A 25,539-nucleotide genomic window follows, 5' to 3' on the forward strand; every position below is an offset into this window, starting at 1 on the left:
ATTAAGATGTGTGACATGTGATACAAGCAAAATACTATTGAACTTTTTCTATGTGAGCTGAACTAAAAATCGAATTGGATATTTAATTAAAGAGCACATTGTTAATCCATGCGAGTGATCTCTCCTGAAGGTTCTCCCAGCCAGCAAGGCGACTTCCAGTCGGAAGTTGTACAGCCGCCATTACTATGTATACTTTGAAGTTTGTAATGGAGCATGAATTAAATATACCCCCCCTGTCCGTCATCGAAGTTCGTCATTTATGCGTTTATATTCTACTTTATACACATTTAACAAATCTTTGGCCCCCCACCCCCTACAAAAGGAGGGCGGACCTGTAAATTCACCCTTGTCCGTTCGTCTGTCCGCACTTTTCCCAACTATGCCTCGGAAATTTTTGGAAATATTGCACAAACATTAAACATGATGAGTAAAAAAGTAACAGAACGGATTTTCCGGGAAAACTCCGGTTGCAGCCTCTAGGCGTGCCTTTCAGGTTAAAATGGCTAAAATTGACACTTTAGTGTTTATTAAAATAAATTGATGCCTTGGGTTTTTAGAAAACTTTCTAAAAAGTTGTAACTAACTGATTTCTATATAATTTTGTTTGTCTATACTTCGAGATAACTCCTGGGTGTGCCCCAGGAACTCTTTCAGGGCTAATAAAAACACTCCATTTTGGGGACTATTTTACCATATTTGTCCAAACATTTTTGTGTATGTCTATTTAGCAGTTTTGCATGGTGCTGAACTCAAATTCAAATATGTCAAGGTCTTGGGGACTTTTGGGGCTAAATGCGGAGATGGAGGGCAAATGATGAACTTAGTCATTTCTTTTTTTTTTTTTTTGCATGGTGCAGAACTCAAATTTACATATGTTAAGGCCTAAAACTGAACCGTTTGTTCATGTTCACCAGGATTTGACGTTCCTTGGGGACTTTCAGGGCTAAATGGGGGGGGGATACAAATGCTGAACTTAGTTATTTTTTTCATGCCTCGTTAACTGTGCAATCACGGGGGGGGGGCATGTATGCTTCACTTATTTTTAGATTAACATATATAATTACCACCAATGTCAATTCCATTTATTTATTTTTTTAATGAAATCTAGAGAGTACTATGGTTTATTTACCCACATCTCCAGGTGACAGAAAAAAAATGAAGTATACCATCAAAACAGATACAACACTTTGCTCCTAGTCAAAAGGCCAATTTATTAGGTCAAATAAAAATAACTTTCATTTCATTTAACGTACGCCTTGTTTATTTTTTTTAGGAGGATGAAGAAGGTCAAGGGTTATTCTTTTGACAGCAAAAACTTGTGCTTACTCTTAGCTAGATGCTTACACCAAAATACCGCATTTACTTCATGACTTTAAAACTACTTTAAAGATCCACGATGGTTTCGATGAAATTTTATTAACAAATCATATATACACGCATATTTAAATAATGATATGTAGTGTGGGAAGATCAACAACCCCCCCCCCCTAAAAAAAGAACCAAACAAAAAGTTAATGGAGCAGATTTGTAAGGTTCTCCCAATCCTTTGCCATGTGTCAGACCGTTCACAGTTTTCAAGGTCAACTGAAAAACAATCAGGTCAATCCCTAAATAGGAATGAGAGGACATCAAAAATAAGATCAGGGATGTAATTTTATTTATTCTCTTGAATGTTTGACACAAGATCAGGTGAGGCTTTAAAAAGCGAAAGTGCACTATAGGAAGTGAACTTTAGCTTAGAAAATATGCCTGAGCAAATCAATCAGCATTTGATTAACAAGAAAGTCACTCTTTCCCCAAAGAGACACAGTAAACCCTTATCCAATGAACCTTCTCTATCGGCATCGGACCATACTGTAGCCAGACAGAAACCTGGCCATTTTGGACTGATTGACTGATACAAGCAACAGAATCCATTCATCATCATCTTCTCACTGTCCTAATAGGGTTGTATCTACCTGGCGTTGGAGGTGATAAGAATGGACTGGAACGAAAGAGGGATAAATAAAGACCTGGTCAGAGATAGGTTAGTTTGGAAGTTAATTTATATAAGTCGTCCAATGCATGCCAGCATGTAAAAAGGGGCTTGCTTTGATGACGACGACGACGATATCAGTAACCTTTAATGGATTTATTTCTTTTAGGGAAGAATCCTGCATTATCCGGAAATTGTCATAATTTTATTGTGAGAATCATATCTTATCAAGAATAAGTGAGGAATTCTCAATTCTTGTAAAGATATCATTTTTCAATGAAGATTCATGCATAACGTTGAGAAATTTAATTTTTCACTACCAAGCTGGTATTTACTTTTTTCCCACCCCAGGAAGATATGACACAACGCCAGATAGATTAGGACAGTGAGAAGATGACGAAAATCAAGGAAGGGAATTATTTTGTGAAAATCTTAGGTCAATTCAACAAAACTTAATTTTCGCTGACTGTTTCTGAAAACTTTTAACAATTTCTTTTCTATCTTATTGTTTTTGTTTTTTTTGTTTTTTGTAATTTTTTAGATATGGTCATTAATGTAACATGATAATTAAGCAGGTTCCATTGGTTTTTCTTGAAATATTTGAATTTTTTTGAATTTCCTTTTAAGAATGAGGAAGAACCCTATTTGTTTTTTAAACCATAACTCAAGTCCAACTTTTTTTTTTGTCCGGTTCAAAAGCTGTACCAATACTGATTTTCTATCAAAATGAATATTGACATTTTCATTTTGCACGACTAAGTTTACCCTCAGAGGCTTTTATGACTAAAATAATAATTAATCCTATTCTGAAGCTACTGTTGAGGTCCCTACTATAAGGACACATATCAGGCTACAAGTCATTTAGATAATCTTTTTTAATTTACAATTTTCGCTAATCTCTTTTATATTTTATCTTGTTCATATTTCAGTTAAGCACATGTACACAATATATATTGATTGTTTTTTTAATTTGAAAGTTGAAATAAAAGTATGTAGTTACATATGGCAGACTCTGTAGCGTCCTATTTTTCTCAAGAATAAATCTTTTCTTAAGTAACTTAGTAGTTCTAGAATTTCTTAAATATCTTTTCAAAACAATTTAAGAATTTGAAGATTCTTAATGGTGATGCCAGTGCAATTTGGGTAAAAACACTTTGATATGAGACAACAGGTAGTAATAGTAATTAGCAATTTCGGAAATATCAGAATCGAAATGATTTCCACCTTTTTTCCGATGCCAAAATGGTTCATTTAATTTTTTTGCCCCCCCCCCCCTCCAACAAAAGGAGAGTGGACCTGTAAATTCACCCTTGTCCGTTCGTCTGTCCGCATTTTTCTCAATAACTACACCTCGGAATTTTTGGAAATTTTGCACATGATATGAGTAAAAAAGTAACAGAACGGATTTTACGGGAAAACTCCGGTTGCCCCCCTGGGGGTGCCTTTCAGGTTAAAATGACTAAAATTGACACGTTTGTGCTTATTAAAATAAATTGATGCCTTGGATTTTTATGAAACTTTCGGAAAGTTGTAACTAACTGATTTCTATATAATTTTGTTTCTCTCTACTTCATGATAACTCTTGGGTGTGTCTCAAGGGCTCTTTTAGGGCTAATAAAAACACTCCATTTTTGGGACTTTTTTAAACATATTTGTCCAAAATTTTCTGTGTATGTCTATTTAGCAGTTTTGCATGGTGCTGAACTCAAATTTAAATATGTCAAGGCCTTGGGGACTTTTGAGGCTAAATTAGCGGGGGGGGGGGTCAAATGATGGACTTCGTCATTTCTTTTTTTTTTGCATGGTGCAGAACTCAAATTTACATATGTTAAGGCCTAAAACTGCACCGTTTGTTCATGTTCACCAGGATTTGACGTTCTCTGGGGACTTTCAGGTCTAAATGAGGGGAGGGGGGCAATGCTGAACTTAGTCATTTTTTTCATGCCTCATTCACTATGCACTCACAGGGGACCATGCATGCTTCACTTGTTTTAACTTAATTTTCCATTGCTCGAATTTATGATGAAATGATAAATATTTTTTGATATTAAACTATCAATCCATAAATGACTTGCCACACCCAGTGTATTTTTATGCTTGCGAAAAAATATGCCCATGTTATATGGAATGTTAAAATTTTTGTAAAATAGCAAAAAAAAAAACCCACAAAAAACAAATAACAAACAAACAAGAAACAACTTTATAAATAGATATTCAAGGCTTTTCTTTTAAAAAATCAGAATTCGTAATTGTATCAGAAACAAGAATTTAGAACGAAATCGTCAATTGTATTTGAATCACGAATTAAGGACAGAATCGGTAATTGTCTCAGAATGAGGAATTTAGAACAGAATCGGTAATTGTATCGGAATCGGAAAAATATTAGAATCGTCGCATCACTAGTAAAATGATCAAATTACAAAAATGAAGAATTTGATAATTTTCAATACAATATTTATTTACCAACATGATATATTGAAACAGGATGGTATAGTATGCCATTTTTTTTTAGTTTCGAGATATACTCCCCTCTCGAGTTATAGGCCAAAATTTTTTCCCAATCCAGCGAAATTTTCTTTTTGAAAAGGAGGTATGCCTTAAAAATGTCACAATATGCCATATAATCCGGATTCAACACATTATGTTGGTAAATAAATATTTAATTGACAATTATTGAATATTATCATTTCATCTGTTTATCATTGTTTCTTTTCGATTGAAATCGCGTTAGCATCAAATTAAAAAAAAATTAACATCTTATACAATATGCACAATGTTTCAATGAAACTACAACATTCTTCTAGAAAAGAAAATATGTTGATAAATAAAGAAAATGCAAAGCAAAAAAATGTTATAAAATTCGGATATTTTGTAGTATAGACAACAAAACGAAAAAATGGTGAAGAAAAAAAAAAAAATGTTACCAGAGGCAAGAAAAGTTACTCCTCTACCTACCTGGAAATATTTTTGTGTTTTAACTTATTTAAAGCGTTCTTCGTTTGAGTTTGAAATATAAGTAGCGCCTAATCTTAAGTTAGAACAAGGAAAAAAATGGCTGCCAAGAGACAAATACCGGGGGGGGGGGGTCTCGATAATCGTTCAAAACTCGAAAATACTGGTAAAACATCACATTTCTGTTCGACTGATAACATTAATTAAGCAAGTTTCTACCTGCATTTTTTTTTAGCTTTCAATTTTAGAGTGATTATCGAGACTTCGCAGATGACCGTCTACTGTCAACTATTTTTTCCTAAGATTCGGCATTGTTTTTGTTTCAAAGTAAATAAACGCTTTAAAATAAGTCAAAAACCAAAAACTTATCTTACCTTTGGTAACATTTAGTTGCAATATATATATATATATATATATATATATATATATATATATATATATATATATATTGCTCACGTTTCTTTTTGTTGTTTTTTTTTTGTATATACTATAAAATTTTATAAAACTCTAATTACCTTTTCTTTGTGTTGTTCCCTCGTTATTGCCAAAAAACTAAGAGTACATCAAAGTATTGGTTTAATCCAAATTCTTGGCTAACAAGAATTTGGATTTACAACGACTAAAATCAAAACAAAAACAAAACCTCAGCAGCTGCGCTTGGGATTTAAAAGCTCATCCTTAACAATTAATTATTTTTAGAAAACGAACAAAGGGCAGAGAACAGATCTGGTTCAACTGGAGAAAAACTCAAAACACAGCAGAGCCAGCAGAGATTTCATCTCGACATCACGGTGTAAAAATAGATAAGCAATTTAATACCCCCCCACACACACACCAATGTTATGTGAATACTCTTTGACTTAAACTATTACATAGTTCATTACAACTGCTATAATCAATAACATTATTATTATTACTAGCAAGGATACCTGGCATTTCCAAGGTTGCGTTTAGACACATTTATTATACTTAGGATATTGAGCATTTCTGGTGCTTCTACAGAATTGGGATGAGATTTTGTAGTCGATAAATGGAGTTTTCAGATAAAAAAATAATGATTTCACCTGATTTTTTTTTGTCAATTCTAATAAGTTACAATGGTAGTTTCCAAAGTATGCAGTCGAAATTACTTGAATATTACTGAATTATTAAAAAAAAACAACTTTAATCGTGCTAGCAGGTAAAAAATTGCCGCCATCTTAAATCAAAACAGAAAAGTACCTCCCTTTTGAACTCTCCTGCGTCTTGCAATCGTTTTCATCAAATTCTACTTTTTATTTTCTTTAATAAATAATTTCCGACTTTATCGATTTTCATAATTTTTGGATGTGATCATCTTAAAAATATGAGGAATATGTAGATATAATTGTTTTCATGTGAAATTTAGTTTTACGATTTCCGAAATTTCGTCCCAATAGTTGAGAAGCGCTACATTTTTTTTTATTACTATATCCCACTTCTATCCCAAGCAATGTGGACTAAATTTTCTTAAATAGAATAATTTAAATAATTCTATTATTACAAACCGTATATAAGATAGAGCTAAGTATTAAAAAAGATTTCCTTTGATGTAATATATAAATTGGATTACTTCTATAATGTAGATTTCCTTTGAATAAATAATATATATAGAAATGATGATGAAATAAAAGTGTAACAAGTCAGTTTTCAGTATGAAAATTAATTTGTGAAGCTCCACGTTTTGTATATATTAATCAATTTGTGAACAAATCGACAGGAATATGGCTTTACGATAATAGATTACACACTGATGTGGGCTCCCTCTATCGTGCTAGAAAATCGCTCATACCAGAAAGCATCCTATATCTTTAAAAAGCCACAATTCGCCCATACATGGAGTATTGTTACTACATCTAAACTAGTGCACCTACCGCTAGTCTCTCACTCTTAGACAGGGTCCCCAAAAGAGTCTCCAATCTTCTAAGTCCGGCACTATTGACACAACTCCATCTCTGTCCCATCACTGCAATGTCGCATCCCTATATGTGTTTTACAGGTACTTCAATGGAATGTGCTCTAAAGAAATTGTGTCTCCTCAACGAACATACTCTTGACTAACCTAAAAGCAGCAAAATCTCACCCCTTTACTGTTGAGGTCCCTAGATGCAGGAAAGCTTTCTACTCTAATAGTTTCTTCCTGTTAAGCTTATTAACTTTTTGTTTGGTAAAAGTGCATTTCAGGTGTATAAATTATTAGGCTCACGTAAATTATTAGACTTGCATCAGAACCATCATTTTTTTTTTTTTTTTTTTTTTTGGAGGGAGGGGGAAAACACATTATTACACCCAAAGACTTAAATAAAACCATAACAAGCTCAATTTTTAGTTATTGTTCATACTTTATTATAAGACTCAAGGTACAACATTAAAACGTTACGTCAAGCATTGGTGGCCATTTTTTTTTTTTTTTTTGTTCATTTATATACAATCATGAAAAAAGCTTTTTGTTGTTTTGGTAAAGCACATTGTTAGACCCGAAAACTTAAATAAAACCATAAAAAGCTTCATAATAATAATAATAACTATAATTATTATTGAAAATAACTAAAAAAATAGCTTATTTAAGTGTAATAATTTACGCACCTAAAATGCACGTTTATCTTTTGTTGTTGTCGATGTTGCTGTTCTCTTGTTATGTTGCCAACAAATAAGAGTACATCAAAATATTGGCTTAATCCATTCTTAGCTGACTAGAGTTTATGTTTACAATAAACCCAACATCACGGTAAAAAATAGATAATTAATTTATTATCAACACACGGGCATTAATTAATGTTAATATTATTTGATACAAACTATTACCGAGTTTATTGTAACTAGTGTTGGTGGGACAATTAATGGGAATCAGGATCGAGAAGAGGAAAAATTGAAATATTTCAGCGTATCGGAATCGATATCGGAAAAATTTGTACTGATTTTCCGATGCTAAAACGATTCTTTTTATCTAAGCTAGCAAGGACGCCCGGTGTAGCCTGGTCGTAAAGTACACTTAAATATGAGATTTTAATTCTTGCAAATTTCGTATATATTATTATAGAGTTAATCGATTTTTATATGTTATGAAGTTGCGATTTAAAAAATAAAAAAAATATATCAATATGTCTTGGGTGCATCAGCTTGAATCGAAACCGAAACTTATGAATATGAATATATATATATATATATATATATATATATATATATATATATATATATATATATATATATATATATATATATATATATATGACTTGAGTTCCTTCAGCTATAATCAAAAGCGAAATCAAAACTTATGAAGCATTCTTGGTAAAATTATTTATTACAAGAAATGGAAGTCCATAACAATTAAACGACAGTCACTCGGATGTAAGCGTGACAAACAAAATAAAAACGCACATATATATATATATATATATATATATATATATATATATATATATATATATATATATATATATATATATGTGTGTGTGTGTGTGTGTGAATTTAACTATAATATTTTTTTCAGTAACTTATTTTTTATACCTATAGACACTGTTCCATGCTTCCATGATCATCAGTGCAGGAAGTGATAATTACCGCTGGTCGCAGAACTCGAACCCAGTGAACAAAACCAACCTTGACTTTGCGGGCTAGCATTTTCTTCATAAAATAATAATAGGAATAAATATTTAAATAGAAGTAAATTGGGTTACCTACGAAACCATGTATAGCGGGTTTGTCATAATCGACGGCCAGAAGATTATTCGAATTAGTCGGAAGTTTGGAATGATGCATGGAACTAATCGACCGCTTTATTCTGAATTCACTAAAAAGGGGTTAATTTATTAAAAGGGCTTCTAACTATAACATTCTTTCCAATATATATTAATAATTTATACAATAAGTATCGCTAACAAAAGCAAACAAACAACATCTACGTAAAAAAAAAAAAAAAAAAAAAAAAAACGCGATACATTAGTAGTCTTGCGAGATAGCTCAGTGGAAGAGGCTTAGGCTTCTTATCACAGGGTTTCGATTTTGAATCTCGCTAGATTCAGTCACTCTGATGAGTCGTAGACGACGAAACACGTGTCTGTGGAGAATTATATTTTATTAATAATTTATTTATATATATATATATATATATATATATATATATATATATATATATATATATATATATAATATGATTTAAAAATGGAAAAAGAAGACCTAAACGATCGATTTTTTGCCCGTTTCGCGTTAATATGTTGTTTAATTGAATCATCCTTCTATTTTCACCAACACAATAAAACAGAGAAGAGTCTTCTATCATATGTCTTCCCACCTATTTAAAAAAAAAAAAAGAAAAACAAAAAGAAAGAAAAACTATCATTAGTGAAAATAATTTGGATACAGGTTAATTCTAAATTTGTACCTTCGCGTATATATATATGATTTTTATGCATGTGTTACAAATTTGAATATATATATATATATATATATATATATATATATATATATATATATATATATATATATATATAACATACACGCACTCCTATAATTTCCTAATCTACATAAATTTAAATATCCCTTTGCATATATACTCCTGAAATAAGTGACATTCTTGCCATGGATCATTTTACGATATTTCACTCTTGAAAAAACTCATGAAACATAGAGCATTCAGATCTTTGTTGTCCATTTTTAATCATATCGTCAGATTTTTATTCTTTTATTAATCACACACACACACACACACACACACACACACACACACACACACACACACACACAAAATAACGTAAAATGCTATCTAAATAATTTTTTTAACTTTTCGAGCAGGAAAATTGGGGTGGTGGCATTTTTTGTTATATCAACCAATTTCATTTATTTCTGTGGTATTTTGTAATACCTATATATAATTCTTTTAATATTCATAAATAAATAAATAAATATATAATGTGTAATAAAATGCATATAGCTTTAAAATATTAATTAAATTCCAGCCAAAAGATCTTTTTTTTAAGATTCTAATCAAAAAAGAAAAAAAATCTTGTTTTTTTTTTCGGAATGTCGACAACAAGTAAATGACTTCTACCTACGTGTACTACAAAAATTGCATCAACCACACTCATGCTAGTTAAGTACACATTTAAAGGACCTCTATCTAGTCATGGCTGACGGAACAAGAGCATGCTACGCCCAGGAAGTAAATAAAGGGTTCTGTTCGAAATTCCGTCCAAATTCCCGAGTTAACATAGATATATATATATAATAATAGTATATAACAAATATTATATATATAACAACAATAATATATATATATATAACAATAATAATATAATAATAATATATATAACAACAATAATATATATATATAACAATAATAATATAATAGTAATATATAACAATAAATATATATATATATAACAATAATAATATAATAGTAATATATAACAATAATAAATATATATATAACAATAATAATATAATAGTAATATATAACAATAATAAATATATATATAACAATACTAATATAATAATATATATATATATAACAATAATAGTATAATGATATATATAACAATAATAATATAATAGTAATATATATATATAACAATAATAATATAATGATATATATAACAATAATAATATATATAACAATAATAATATAATAATATATATAACAATAATAATATAATAATAATTATATATATATATATATATATATATATATATATATATATATATATATATATATATATATATATATATATATATATTAACCGTAACGTTATAGCAAGGTTGTTCTAGCCATATTATAAATATAGAAATAAAATAAAAAAAAATCTTTTTAAAAAATTAATTATGTGAAATAAAGAAATATAGAAATCTAACTTAGGAATTCAATGAACGGTATTATGGCTACGGGTTTTTGTGGAAACTTCTTATGACTGTTTTTAAATAAAGATACGAAAATTAGGTGATATATTAATATTTAAATATGCTCTTGACAAAGGATGCGTCCAGGGTAAATGTTTTCGCATGCTTCATTTCCGTTAATGGGATTTTCTTTAAACGATGTTCTATTGTCAAGAGTGTTTTTTATTCAAGAAGTCTGAAAAAATGCTGATTACGTGAAAATTTTCAAACGCCATAATGCTTGAAATTGTCCGACTGGTATGGAAACAATTGTAACTTAAAATGAAATACACTTTCTGTTGCTATCAATTCATTTTTTGAAGTCTTGGTCTTGTTAATACAGTATATATAACAATAATAATATAATAACTATATATATATACATATATAACAAATATATAATAATAATAATATAATGATATATATATATATATATATATATATATATATAACAATAATATATGTATAACAAAGATATATATATAACAATAATATAATATATATATATATAACAAAGATATATATATTACAATAACAATATATATATATATATATATATATATATATATATATAACACAATAATAATATATATAACAATAATAATATAATATATATAACAAAAAATGAACAAAATGTGTTAAAAACACGTTAAGAGGAATTAAAAACATCTAATTTTCAAAAAGGAGACATAAATTAAATTATATATATAACTTCCATTATTAATGCTGCAGCTACTACTACTACTACTACTTCACTAACTAATTAGTATTATTAATAGAAAGACGTTACACTACTGGACTGAGTACCTTATAGCGAACTGTTTCCATGAAAGTACATTAACATATTAATTATTTGTAAGCACATATTGTCTTGAAGCAAATGGTGCACTTTTGTTTCGCTAACTGCTTTTTCATGAATCAAACTAATTAAAGTTAATTGATTTGAACTAACCTGCAGCAATACTAATTATTATTGTTATTATTATTATGCCAGCACATAATAGACTTTTACTATATGAACTACTGCATAGTGTATTAAACGATTTAAAAAGAAAATCAGAATTTCCTTTTCATGCAAGTCCACTTAAAAATAATGAGAATATTTGTATTTCTGCACAAAATATTTCTCAAAAAAATGATCGCAGCTTTCAACTGGAGGTCATCACGAACTCCTTTAGTAGATATCACAGACCGGTCTGGTTAAAAAGTAAATATAGTTCATATATCCGATTTTAATGAAATTTAAACCACATATACATAAAACACTTCTTCAAAGAGTTTACGAACATTTCAGCTTCTTCTGAAGCAGTAAAGGGGGATGGGGTTAGTAAAAACAAAGAAAGTAATATGATGTTATAAGTATAGTGTGCAAATAAATAGTGTTGGTCCTCGTTCAATCCTGAGCAACGTCAGCTCTTTCTGCTAGTAGTGTCTAAATTTTAACTTTTTCGCTTGCTTCATCTGCATCCATACGGGTTACAATAAGTACGCCAGCATCCCACTGACACACCAATTCCAGTTAGATCACCAAAGTTAAGCAACGTCAATAATAAAATGAGTGACCATTTAGGAATTCCAGGCGCTGTACATGCTCTCTGCTTATCTCGGCATTATTTCCAATCGTCCTGGACTTGTCACTGGACTAAAGCAGTACAAATTCAAGAGAGAGGTGTGGTGGATGATTGTGCAACCCTTGCCGCACAATTGCACACATAGCTACGCTTAAAGGGGGTGTCCATTGTCTCTTGAGACTGAACAGAGGCATCGATCGAGTTATAATGTTTATATTTTTAAATTAATAAAATAAGTCAACATTTAATATCTTATACACATAAAAACTTTTTTGTTTAAATTCAAACATATTTCAGTAAATAAAAAAAAAACTAATAAGTTGCATCTTACAATTGTTATTAAGTTGCATCTTATAATTATTAAGTTGCATCTTACAATTGTTATTAATTTGCATCTTACAATTGTTGTTAAGTTGCATCTTACAATTGTTGTTAAGTTGCATCTTACAATTGTTGTTAAGTTGCATCTTACAATTGTTGTTAAGTTGCATCTTACAATTGTTATTAAGTTGCATCTTACAATTGTTATTAAGTTGCATCTTACAATTGTTATTAAGTTGCATCTTACAATTGTTATTAAGTTGCATCTTACAATTGTTATTAATTTGCATCTTACAATTGTTATTAAGTTGCATCTTACAATTGTTAATAAGTTGCATCTTACAATTGTTATTAAGTTGCATCTTATAATTGTTATTAAGTTGCATCTTATAATTGTTATTAAGTTGCATCTTATAATTGTTATTAAGTTGCATCTTACAATTGTTATTAAGTTGCATCTTACAATTGTTATTAAGTTGCATCTTACAATTGTTATTAAGTTGCATCTTACAATTGTTATTAAGTTGCATCTTACAATTGTTATTAAGTTGCATCTTATAATTGTTATTAAGTTGCATCTTATAATTGTTATTAAGTTGCATCTTACAATTTTTATTAAGTTGCATCTTACAATTGTTATTAAGTTGCATCTTATAATTGTTATTAAGTTGCATCTTATAATTGTTATTAAGTTGCATCTTACAATTGTTATTAAGTTGCATCTTACAATTGTTATTAAGTTGCATCTTATAATTGTTATTAAGTTGCATCTTACAATTGTTATTAAGTTGCATCTTACAATTGTTATTAAGTTTCATCTTATAATTGTTATTAAGTTGCATCTTATAATTGTTATTAAGTTGCATCTTATAATTGTTATTAAGTTGCATCTTATAATTGTTATTAAGTTGCATCTTACAATTGTTATTAAGTTGCATCTTACAATTGTTATTAAGTTTCATCTTATAATTGTTATTAAGTTTCATCTTATAATTGTTATTAAGTTGCATCTTATAATTGTTATTAAGTTGCATCTTATAATTGTTATTAAGTTGCATCTTATAATTGTTATTAAGTTGCATCTTACAATTGTTATTAAGTTGCATCTTACAATTGTTGTTAAGTTGCATCTTATAATTGTTATTAAGTTGCATCTTATAATTGTTATTAAGTTGCATCTTATAATTGTTATTAAGTTGCATCTTACAATTGTTATTAAGTTGCATCTTACAATTGTTATTAAGTTGCATCTTATAATTGTTATTAAGTTGCATCTTACAATTGTTATTAAGTTGCATCTTACAATTGTTATTAAGTTGCATCTTATAATTGTTATTAAGTTGCATCTTATAATTGTTATTAAGTTGCATCTTACAATTGTTATTAAGTTGCATCTTACAATTGTTATTAAGTTGCATCTTATAATTGTTATTAAGTTGCATCTTATAATTGTTATTAAGTTGCATCTTACAATTGTTATTAAGTTGCATCTTACAATTGTTATTAAGTTTCATCTTATAATTGTTATTAAGTTGCATCTTATAATTGTTATTAAGTTGCATCTTACAATTGTTATTAAGTTGCATCTTACAATTGTTATTAAGTTTCATCTTATAATTGTTATTAAGTTGCATCTTATAATTGTTATTAAGTTGCATCTTACAATTGTTATTAAGTTGCATCTTACAATTGTTATTAAGTTGCATCTTATAATTGTTATTAAGTTGCATCTTATAATTGTTATTAAGTTGCATCTTACAATTGTTATTAAGTTGCATCTTATAATTGTTATTAAGTTGCATCTTACAATTGTTGTTAAGTTGCATCTTACAATTGTTGTTAAGTTGCATCTTACAATTGTTGTTAAGTTGCATCTTACAATTGTTGTTAAGTTGCATCTTATAATTGTTATTAAGTTGCATCTTATAATTGTTATTAAGTTGCATCTTACAATTGTTGTTAAGTTGCATCTTACAATTGTTAAGTTGCATCTTACAATTATTAAGTTGCATCTTACAATTGTTGTTAAGTTGCATCTTACAATTGTTGTTAAGTTGCATCTTACAATTGTTAAGTTGCATCTTACAATTGTTAAGTTGCATCTTACAATACCGACGGGGTGCTGGTTGTCGATTATGATTATTAAAGTCAAAAATTTTGTAAGCTGAAATATGTTTTAGAATATTCAAAATATTTAGATACTTATTTACATTTAATAGTTACAAGGAATGTGAACTAAAAAATATTATAATTTTGTTAACAACTTAGAAATAATGACAACCAATTCATTATGGCAAACTTACTTATCTCCCCTGATTTAAATTAAGGGTCAGCCATTTTTTAACCGAATGTAATTGTGGATTCTTTTTTTTTTTTGTTAAAAATATATCTAGCATGTCTTCTACTGGATCATTTTTTAAATTTTCTGAATTTATATTAATTTCCTCATGACACGTAAGTGCATAATTTTTTCACCTGAAATGCATTGGTTTAAAGGATCACTTATATAAACAAGCATCCATAAGTTTTTTCTTTTTTTTTTTTGTTTTATATTATAATTTAGTTAACAACTTAGAAATAATGACATGTAAAAAAAGCCCAAAAATCTTCAGGTGATTATCTTAGTAATTCATACTTATGACGTCATGTAGAAGGGTATGTTCTTTTATAGATATGTGGAAAGTAGTCAGAGAGTTAAAGACGGAATAGGGACGGAGATGGTCTATAGACCGTGATGGCTCCCAATAAAGGGGGGGGAGTCAGAAATGGAGATAGTCAGAATCAGCATAGCGACTTTCCAAATTTGGGGAAAAACACTCTGGAATAAAACGTTGCCGAAAATAAAATCCAAGGCTCTGTCATTTCTTGAGGAGAATTTCCATTGCAGCTTCTCGTGAAACAAGACCAAAGATTGACCAGATATGCTCCATATGAGCGAGATGTTAAAACCCCCAAATAAGTGTTATTCGTGTTTTATGTTGTGATGACATTTATGTATACTCTTGTCCCGTCATGAACTTTATTTGAATGTACACACACAATGAACCCTAGATTAGACGATTATAAGGTTAGGCAGTTATAGACGAACACTCTATATACACACACATTCATTAGATATCAAAGACACTTGTGTGTGTGGGTATATATATATATATATATATATATATATATATATATATATATATATATATATGTGTGTGTGTGTGTGTATGTGTGAGTGACAGCAACAACTATGGAACTTTTATTAATATTTTAGATTTTGATACAAAAAAGATTATACGGAAAATCGAAAAATTAACAAAAAGAATCATAAAGGAAAGTGTCTCCGTTGCATTTAATAATATTGCTTGAATATATATATATATATATATATATATATATATATATATATATATATATATATATATATATATATATATATATAGAGAGAGAGAGAGAGAGAGAGAGAGAGCGCGGCTATTGGATCACTCTGACAGACGTTAAAAGTGCACATAAAAAATAAATGTTTAAATTCAACAGCATTTCTCGTGGTTAACGGTAGCCGAATATATATGGTCCTTGCTGATGAAGCCAGGGATGACTTCTGTCGCCGGATTCGAATCTATCGACTGGTGTTAATCGTTACAGCCTGCACTGATGATTCCCGAAAGAATGAAACACAAGTGTCTGTAGGTATTTACTAATTATTATAGTAAATGATGTATGTATATATATATATATATATATATATATATATATATATATATATATATATATATATATATATATATATATTATTTTTTTACTATAATAATTAAATAATTACCCCGGCTATATACAACAATGTCGTTAACAAAATCTTTTCATTTTCGTATTCTGTTCTATTTTTGATTATCTCTTTTATAAAGTAAAACGAATTTCTAACCTAAAAGGTTCTGCGCGTATACCAAGCTTTAGCCCCTGTTGCACTGTTGCAACATTGTACTTCTTTTTTTCTTTAAATCCTTTGCTGGGCTGTATAAAAAATTTGCTGGATTTTAGAGGAAGAAAGTTACGTTTCTGAATTTTTGAGATGAGGATTGGCTATTCATATTGTTTGGATTATTTAGACTACTGTTCTCATCTTGAATGTCATTTTTACAACGTTTTGGTTGATGTAACCTCCGACCTTCTTTAGGTGTATATCGTCTAATTTGGGGAATGTTTCTTTTGAACTCTGGAATTTGGACGGAATTTCGAACAGAACCCTTTATTTACTTCCTGGGCGTAGCATGCTCTTGTTCAGTCAGCCATGACTAGATAGAGGTCCTTTAAATGTGTGCTTAACTAGCATGAGTGTGGTTGACGCAATCTTTGTTTGTAGGTAGAGGTCATTTACTTGTTGTCGACATTTCGAAAACAAAAAACAAGATTTTTTTTCTTTTTTGATTAGAATCTTAAAAAAGATCTTTTGGCTGGAATTTAATTAATATTTTAAAGCTATATGCATTTTATTACACATTATATATATATTTATTTATTTATGAATATTAAAAGAATTATATATAGGTATTACAAAATACCACAGAAATAAATGAAATTGGTTGATATAACAAAAAATGCCACCACCCCAATTTTCCTGCTCGAAAAGTTAAAAAAAATTATTTAGATAGCATTTTACGTTATGCTAAAACCATTTGATTTTTCGTATTATGTACTCGTTTCGTGCAGGAGAAATACTTTTAGACCGAGAACATTTCAATTAGTTATAATTACGATTATCAAATATTTGAAATATTTTGGAGGGATGGGGTGATGTAATACAATAGTTTAAAATGAAAATGTCCATATCTTAAAACTAAGTTCATATCACTCATTATTATTTATATATCCCTCTCGCTGAATATTAAAAGATTTATATATATATATATATATATATGTATATATATATATATATATATATATATATATATATATTACACAGTGATCACCACTTATCAAGGCCCGGAAGCCACTCAGGGATAAGGGTTATTGCTAGTACATTACGTTAGTGTGGACATTTGATGAAGTGTTTACTTACGGGGGCGGTTCATTAGGAATTTGTTAACATTGGACTTGAAGACATCCAAGTTGTAGTCCGGTGGGAAACAAGCAGACGGAACAGAGTTCCACAGGCGTGCAGTTCTAAGAAATAAGCTTTGTTCATGGAATCCGCGTTTTGATTTAGGCACAGATATAGAGTGGGGGAAATTTTTCACAGTGGATTCAGCTAGACGTAATGTATATATTACAACAGAAAACATCGTCACGAAAATATGATTCAAGATGGAGGACCCTGAAAAAAGGTCCAAAAGATGGATGGAGAAGGTATTTGGATACCTTACACCAAGATCTCAAAACGGCCAGAGTTTACCATGATCAAATCTTCGACTGTATATACTGGAGAAAAAAATCCTGAGCAGACCTTGCTGCACAGAGAAAAAAATCATTATGAAAATTTATATATCTATATAATACTGTATATAATAATTTTTATTAAATACACGTGTATCAACAATCATCAGTATGATTGATGTCACTGTATCGCCGGTTGAACAATTTGAATCTAAGGTTCTTACCATTCGGCCACCGTGACAAACACATTTCAAATGTGAGGAAAATATATATAATTTACAGGCCGCTCAGTGTTGCCCAGTCATCAAATACGTGTAAATATTATATTTTAATTCATGCAGATTTCGTATTCATTATTATAAAGCCAATTCTTTATTGATTATTTTATTGTGCCCATTATATAGTTTTTTTTTATTTCTTTATTCATATTTCACCCCAAACAATGCACCGTGCAACTCTTAAGTAGGGAGCTACTATTGGCGAGATAAGTTGCAGGGATATTATGAAGGGAGATGAGCAGCAAGATGTCTGTTCACATTGCACTTGAACTTCTGCATCTCAGTACAGTTGGGAAAAAAGAATCCTGGAAGGAAGTTCCAAAGTTTAGCAGTTCTGCGGAAGAAAGTATTGGACTAGAAGGCTTTCTTACACCCAGGGATCTCTACTGTGTAAGGCAGAATTAGCTGCTTGTCGGGTTTGTCGGGGGTATTTTCGTCAATGGGGTACAAGGGCGTGTAGTTCGTCAGAGCATTCACCATTGAAATACTTGTAGAACAGGCAGAGCGATGCAATATTTCGTCGATGGGACAGAGGCTGAAGACTAGATGACAGTTCATGACCTATCAGGTTGGCAACTCCCTTTTGAACCCTGTCCAAGAGCGAGAGACAAGTAACAGATGCACCAACCAAAATGTGACAACAGTACTCCATAGATGGGTGAATGGTGGCCTTACAGAGGTACAGGATAGTAGTGATTTCCAAAGTTAAAAAAAAACAAAACATAAATAAAAATATGACTTGGGTGCGATTAGTTAGAATCGAAACCAAAACATATAGCTCACCAGCATTATTTGTTACCATCTGTGCTAAGTCCATATGCATAAACAATAACGTTGTTAAAGATATAAAATTATATTTGCATATGCTTAGATGTAACATGTGTAGTCGTCTTATGCCTGCTGAGTTCCAATTTTTTCAATTTTTTTTGCCTTTTAGAAGCTATTTTTACTGAAACCCCTATATATCAAGTATCAAGTCTGTTTACCAAAAACTGGCAGAATAGTTTTTTTTTTTTTTTTTTTTTTTTTTACACAGTGGTCACCACTTATCAAGGCCCGGAAGCCACCTAGGGATAAGGGTTATTGCATTATAGTGTGGTAGAAATCGTCACAGACAGATAAGGTTATGTAAACATAACAAGAGACAGACAGTGTTCTATCTACCAAAGGAAGAGAAATCACAACATTGTAAATTTGAATCTTATATTGCTCTCAACATGTTCAACTTGAATAGCTTAAAAATATTTTTAATAAATAGATATTTTATAAGAGGTTAATGTAGTTTGCTTGAAGCATGGTTTAGTATATATATATATATATATATATATATATATATATATATATATATATATAAATGCTCCTAATCTTAGGCTGAGCATTTGGGAAGTGATATACAAATTACCATTAGCGTATGAAGCGATGCTCTTTGTGTAAAGAAATTGAGCTTAGGTACTTTGGACGATGTCAAAATATTGTTAATTCACTGCCCGCATAGCAACAGCCGTATAGCACAATGGTAAGAAGCTCTGACTGTCGTTTGGGCGGTCGGGTTTCGATCCTGGCTTGAGGTAATTGCATATCTAGCCGCACTGAGGAGCTGTGAAACGGCGAAACAGTACTGTATGTGGATGACATATATATATACTAGCAAAAGCACCCGTCCTTGACTGGATTCAAAAACAGCCTACAGAAAATGGACTGATTTATCAAAGTACGATAGGTTATGAAAAGGAAAGGTTGTAAATTTGGGTCGAATTTGGGGGTATAAAAACCAAAGCAAAATATGATGAAAGTAAAAATAAAAAAGATAAACCCCATAATTTTATTATAGCATACCTGTTCACACTGAAACACTTATCACAATATTCTGTGAATCTATATTAAAAAACCTTGTTAAACTTTGTGACATATTTCCATTCTATGGAGGTCAGGCGCGAACGAACACCCCATAATTTTATTATACCATATTTCTTCAAACTGAAACATAATTATCAAAGTATACTTACGCAAATATATATGAAAAGTCTTTATTAAAGTTTGTGTCATATTTCCATGGAGTACAGGTGCGAACGCAGACCCCACAATTTTATTATACCATCCCTATTTAAGTTGAAACATACTTATCAAAAGATTCTTATGTACATCTATATCAAAAACACTTGTAAACGTTTTTTTTTTTTTTTTCATTTTTTATTTCCATACTTTGTGGACCAGGCGCGAACGCAGACCCCACAATTTTTATGAACCACCGTTCTTCCAGATCAAACATACCCATTCCTGATCCTCGATACATCTATCATTTTATGTAATCAGTTTTTTAAAATACTCAACCATATAGGAGCCTATTCGTGACCAGACACACACACGTTCAGCCTTATATATATATATATATATATATATATATATATATATATATATATATATATATATATATCAGTAATTTAGTGAAGGCAAAACAATGTACAGGTATGATGGATCGACACAAACTGGGGTAAAATAAGATATTGTATAAGCGTGGAATGAGCTGTGCCGATTCACCTTTTATTAATACAATACAGGGTGTCTCAAAATAAGCTAAATTGTACTCACACTTCGAATGACAATAAAACCTTTATTTATGAACATGAGTTAGACAAATGTAACTGAAGAATCATCATGTTTGCAAATGTTCAAACTGATGACCATTATTGTCCGGACAACGGTGGTAACAGTTAAAGTGTGGGTACATTCTTTGAGTCAGTTTGCATTTATGTATATGTTTTTTTTAAATACTTTTATAACATTGCATAGTTGTAATCATACTATACCAGTGTGGCATGATATTCCGGGAACATATCCCTTCTTCAGATATGTGCTGACTTAAATATGTTTGATATCCGTAGACATATGAGTCACGTTCATCAACACATATCAGTTCATTTTGAAGCTACATTAAGTGCATTTGAATAAAAGAGAAAAGCCACCTCGTCCCTTTCGCTCCCAAAACAAGAAAAAGAAAAAAGAAAATGCATTACCGCCTGTTCCCCTGTCGGGTCAGGTGAAGCTGTTCTTTTGCCATCCATGTGGCTGCTGATGATGGGGAGTCGTGTCTCCAGTTTGAATGATGAGAATCAACTCTTATTTTGAACTGTCAAATCCACACATTCCATCAAGTTTATCACTGAAAAGAAACAAACAAATAAATAAGAATATATATATATATATATGTGTGTGTGTGTGTGTGTGTGTGTATATATATATATATACACTAATACATATATATATACGTATACATATATATATACGTATATATATATATATATATATATATATATATATATATATACACTAATACATATATATATATATACGTATATATATATATATATATACACTAATACATTTCATGAAAAGAAACAAGCAAGTAAATAAGAATATATATACACTAATACATTTCATGTTCGCACATAAATTATCATCTTCCACGAACAAAGCTTCTTTCTTAGAACAACCCACCTGTGGAACTCTGTTCCGCTGACTTGCTTTCCGGCTGACTACAATATGGTCGTCTTCAAGTCCAATGTAAACAAGCTCTTGTCGAGCCCCCTACATAAATAATCAATTTCTACCCCATTTTCACTACTAACTATTTATACGCTGTTGTCTCAGCGATACCTGTACATTTATTAACCCTTATCCTCGAGTGGCCTTCGGGCCTTTATAAGTGGTGATTACCATATAAAAGAAAAAAATAAATACCATCTATTTGAACACTGTCTGACTGTTAACGAAATAAAATGCAAAGAGCAATTCAAAGTGTACTCGTGTTATTAGGGTTAAAAAAAATTCAGACATTACCTATTTTGAAATGAATTGTTCGAAAATCTAGTTCTGTCGTCCCGTTTTGACTTTTAAACCTACAATTTTCTTTCTTTCCTTTTTTTTTTTTTTTTTTTTTTTTTTTACTTTAATGTCGTATTATCGGTTGTTTCTTTTAATACATTTTTCTTGATTAATTTAAATAAATTGACCAATTAAGATCACCTCACCCAAATATCTCAACTTGTAAAAGACGGAGCGGATCAGACCAAACTTAGCCCGCCCAAGTAACTTTTCATTCACACATTTTCTCTTTAGTTTCTTTGTAGGCGCACGCAACGACTTACAGTGTTCAATATCGATGGTCTCCTGAACTTACGCAACGAATTTTATTTTTATATATTTAAGTGTTAAAATTTTTAATCAATAAAAAAAAAAAAGAGACATATTCGTTTTATTTAATTGGTTGCTAAGAATGACAATTATTTTTACGAAAATTGAAAGATACAATTTTTTAAATTAATTTCTCTACAGTATTGTAGTTTGCTTGAAGCATTGTGTGTATTGTGTAAGAACAATTTTTTTAAATGATGTCAATACAATATGGTTGAATACAACGTTCGATAACACTCAAGATAAGAAACACTAGTTCAAAACCTTCAGCACATCAAAAAAAAAAGTCAGTTTTTCAAATGTATTTATTTAAAAGGTGTACTGTTTTAGTTTGCAGAACGATAAATGTTTTCTTAATCAGAATTCGATATTTTGTTAAACATATGGTAACAGAAAAGAAGAAAGGAATAAAACTTTCTTTTTTTTTTACATTTTATAATAGTAAGTTTGAGGATCAAGCCTAAGAGTTAGTGGGAATTGATTTGATGGAAGGGCGTGTATAAGAAGAAATAAATTTTGCTGGATTCCTAGGCTATACTCACCTTGAATTGCATCTATTTTACAATGGATAGTTCCAAAATTGAATTCTACCTTCCTTTCAACTAACACAATACAACTTTAAAATGCATTTGAAAAAAAAAAAAAAACTGACATTTGTTTTATTGATTTGAAGGTTTTGCTGTCAATTATTTTTACAGTAAGGAGAGACATAAGATTTATTTATGTTTTGGATTCTTCGAACTACTGTTTTTAACTTTATTGAAATCGAACGGTGTATTGGTATCGTTTTTTTTTTTTTTTTTTTTTTTAGTGAACTTTACACTACACTAAAAGATAAATACACCAAAAATGCAAAGTAATGACTGCTGACGTCAATCAGGAGAGCAAAATCAAGCAAACAGTTGATTATTTCGTTTTCCCCCAGATCTTCAGTTTCAGATTTATCAGGCGTAGTAGAAACAATTGTCTTATTCTTTGAAACTCAGATTCTACAATGCACTTGTGATTTCAATACATTTCTGCAGATTAATTGGGAACCGTTTGTTTCTGGGGACTTTTAGGGGCACATTCGGATTCTTTGCACAATAAATACACCTACGTGGAAATTTTCATTGTTTAAGCTTGTATTTTAACGGAGTAAAACATATATAGTATATAGGCTGAGCAGTGTCCTTTTGATTTTTATTTACGTGGACAAAAAATGGTGCAAACTGTTCCATTTGAAGAATTAATTTTACTCCACCTGGGACGAGTGTTCTTGTAGCTTACATATATATATACTAACAAAAGTATCCGTCGTTGACTGGGTTCAAAAACAGCCTACAAAAAATGGACTCTGATTTATGAAAGTATGATAGCTTATGAAAAGGAAGGGTTGTAAAGAGATAGCTTCGAATTTGGGGATATCAAAACCAAAGCAAAATATGATGAAAATAAAAATAAAATAGATAAACCCCATAATTTATTATACCATACCTGTTCACGCTAAAACACTTATCACAATATTCGGTTGATCTATATTTAAAAAAAAAACCTTGTTAAACTTTGGGACATATTTCCATTCTATGGAGGTCAGGCGGGAACGAATACCCCATAATTTTATTATACCACATTTCTTCAAACTGAAACATAATTATCAAAGTATACTTACGCAGATAGATATGAAAAGTCTTTATTAAAGTTTGTGCCTATTTCCATTCTATGGAGGCCAGGCGCGAACGCAGACCCCACAATTTTGTTATACTATCCCTATTTAAGTTAAAACATACTTATCAAAGTATTATTATGTACATCTATATCAAAAACACTTGTAAACGTTTTGTTTTTTTTTTAATTTTTTATTTCCATACTTTGTGGACCAGGCGCGAACGCAGACCCCACAATTTTAATGAATCATCATTATGCCAGATCAAACATGCCCCCCTCCTGTGTCTAAATACATCTTCTATCATTATATGTGATCAGTTTTCTATAATAGTCAACCACATAGGAAACTATTCCAGACACACACACAGACGTTCAGCTTTATATTATATATATATATATATATATATATATATATATATACACGAATTGCATGTTGTATCAACGTGTATTCCTTTTGATGTATATAAATATGGAAAGAAACGTTTTTGTTTTTTTGGAAAGACGTTTTGTATTCCTACACGTCAACAAATAGGAAATAAATACAGAAAAGATATAAACATTTATATAATTTTCGTATTGATTTTTTATCCACACACACACACACACACATATATGTATATAAGTGAAAATGTATGTATGTATGAGGACACTTCACAACCTATATACTCAACGTCTTTTCGATCTACAGACTTGAAAATTGGTATATAGTATATTCAAACATGTGGAAAACTTTAATCGGTTTTCATCCGAAAAAAAAAAAAAAAAAAAAAACGGCTGCTAAGTTAAAGTTAAAAATATTCAAAAAATATTGAAATATTAGTACATGGGGGTTGCCGGATTTTAATCTGTTTGCTAACTGTACCACGAATGCGCATGCGTGAATGGTTCACATGACAGATTCATTATGTTAAAAATAAGTACAATTTGAAAATACTTTTTCAATATCATGTCAAGCCGGCCTAATAATTGCCATACGTAACTCACTGTCTTTAGATTTTGGTTTCGATCTCAGCTCGAGTATATATAGTCATCCACATTTCACAGTTCATCAGTGCAGCCAGACAAGCAACTACCTCAAGCCAGGATCGAAACCCGATCGTCCAAACAACAGTTGGAGCTTCAGTTGTGCTATATATAGATATATACATATATACTTGTTTTTACTTACAAAAGTGAATTGTTTAGAAAATACATAATGCTCCTATTCACATGTCTCAGTTTCTGTCTGAATGGAAATATAATATTTATGCGTATTTTACGACCGGGCAACGCCAGGCGGCATGCTAGTATACCTATGAAGTTGAACTTTTTTTCTTGGTCTGACATTGATATTAAAAGCTTATTTTAAAGTTATTAAAACCAA

General features: G+C 30.2%; 1 protein-coding gene across 6 annotated transcripts in view; it reads right to left on the minus strand.

The window, feature by feature from the left end:
* LOC145279823 (protein phosphatase EYA1-like) overlaps window positions 1-25,539 on the minus strand; it is a 1,162,399-nt gene that overhangs the window by 651,821 nt on the left and 485,039 nt on the right. For all 6 annotated transcript variants that reach the window (XM_080131218.1, XM_080131213.1, XM_080131219.1 and 3 more), the window contains exon 3: window positions 21,353-21,498. In XM_080131218.1, the coding sequence (XP_079987344.1) occupies window positions 21,353-21,400 (48 nt within the window). In that variant the 5' untranslated portion in view covers window positions 21,401-21,498. The remainder of the gene's footprint in view (window positions 1-21,352; window positions 21,499-25,539) is intronic.

The sequence above is a fragment of the Euprymna scolopes genome, chromosome 7, assembly GCF_053919585.1.
Source record: "Euprymna scolopes isolate OS-2025 chromosome 7, ASM5391958v1, whole genome shotgun sequence".
Classification (NCBI taxonomy): domain Eukaryota; kingdom Metazoa; phylum Mollusca; class Cephalopoda; order Sepiida; family Sepiolidae; genus Euprymna; species Euprymna scolopes.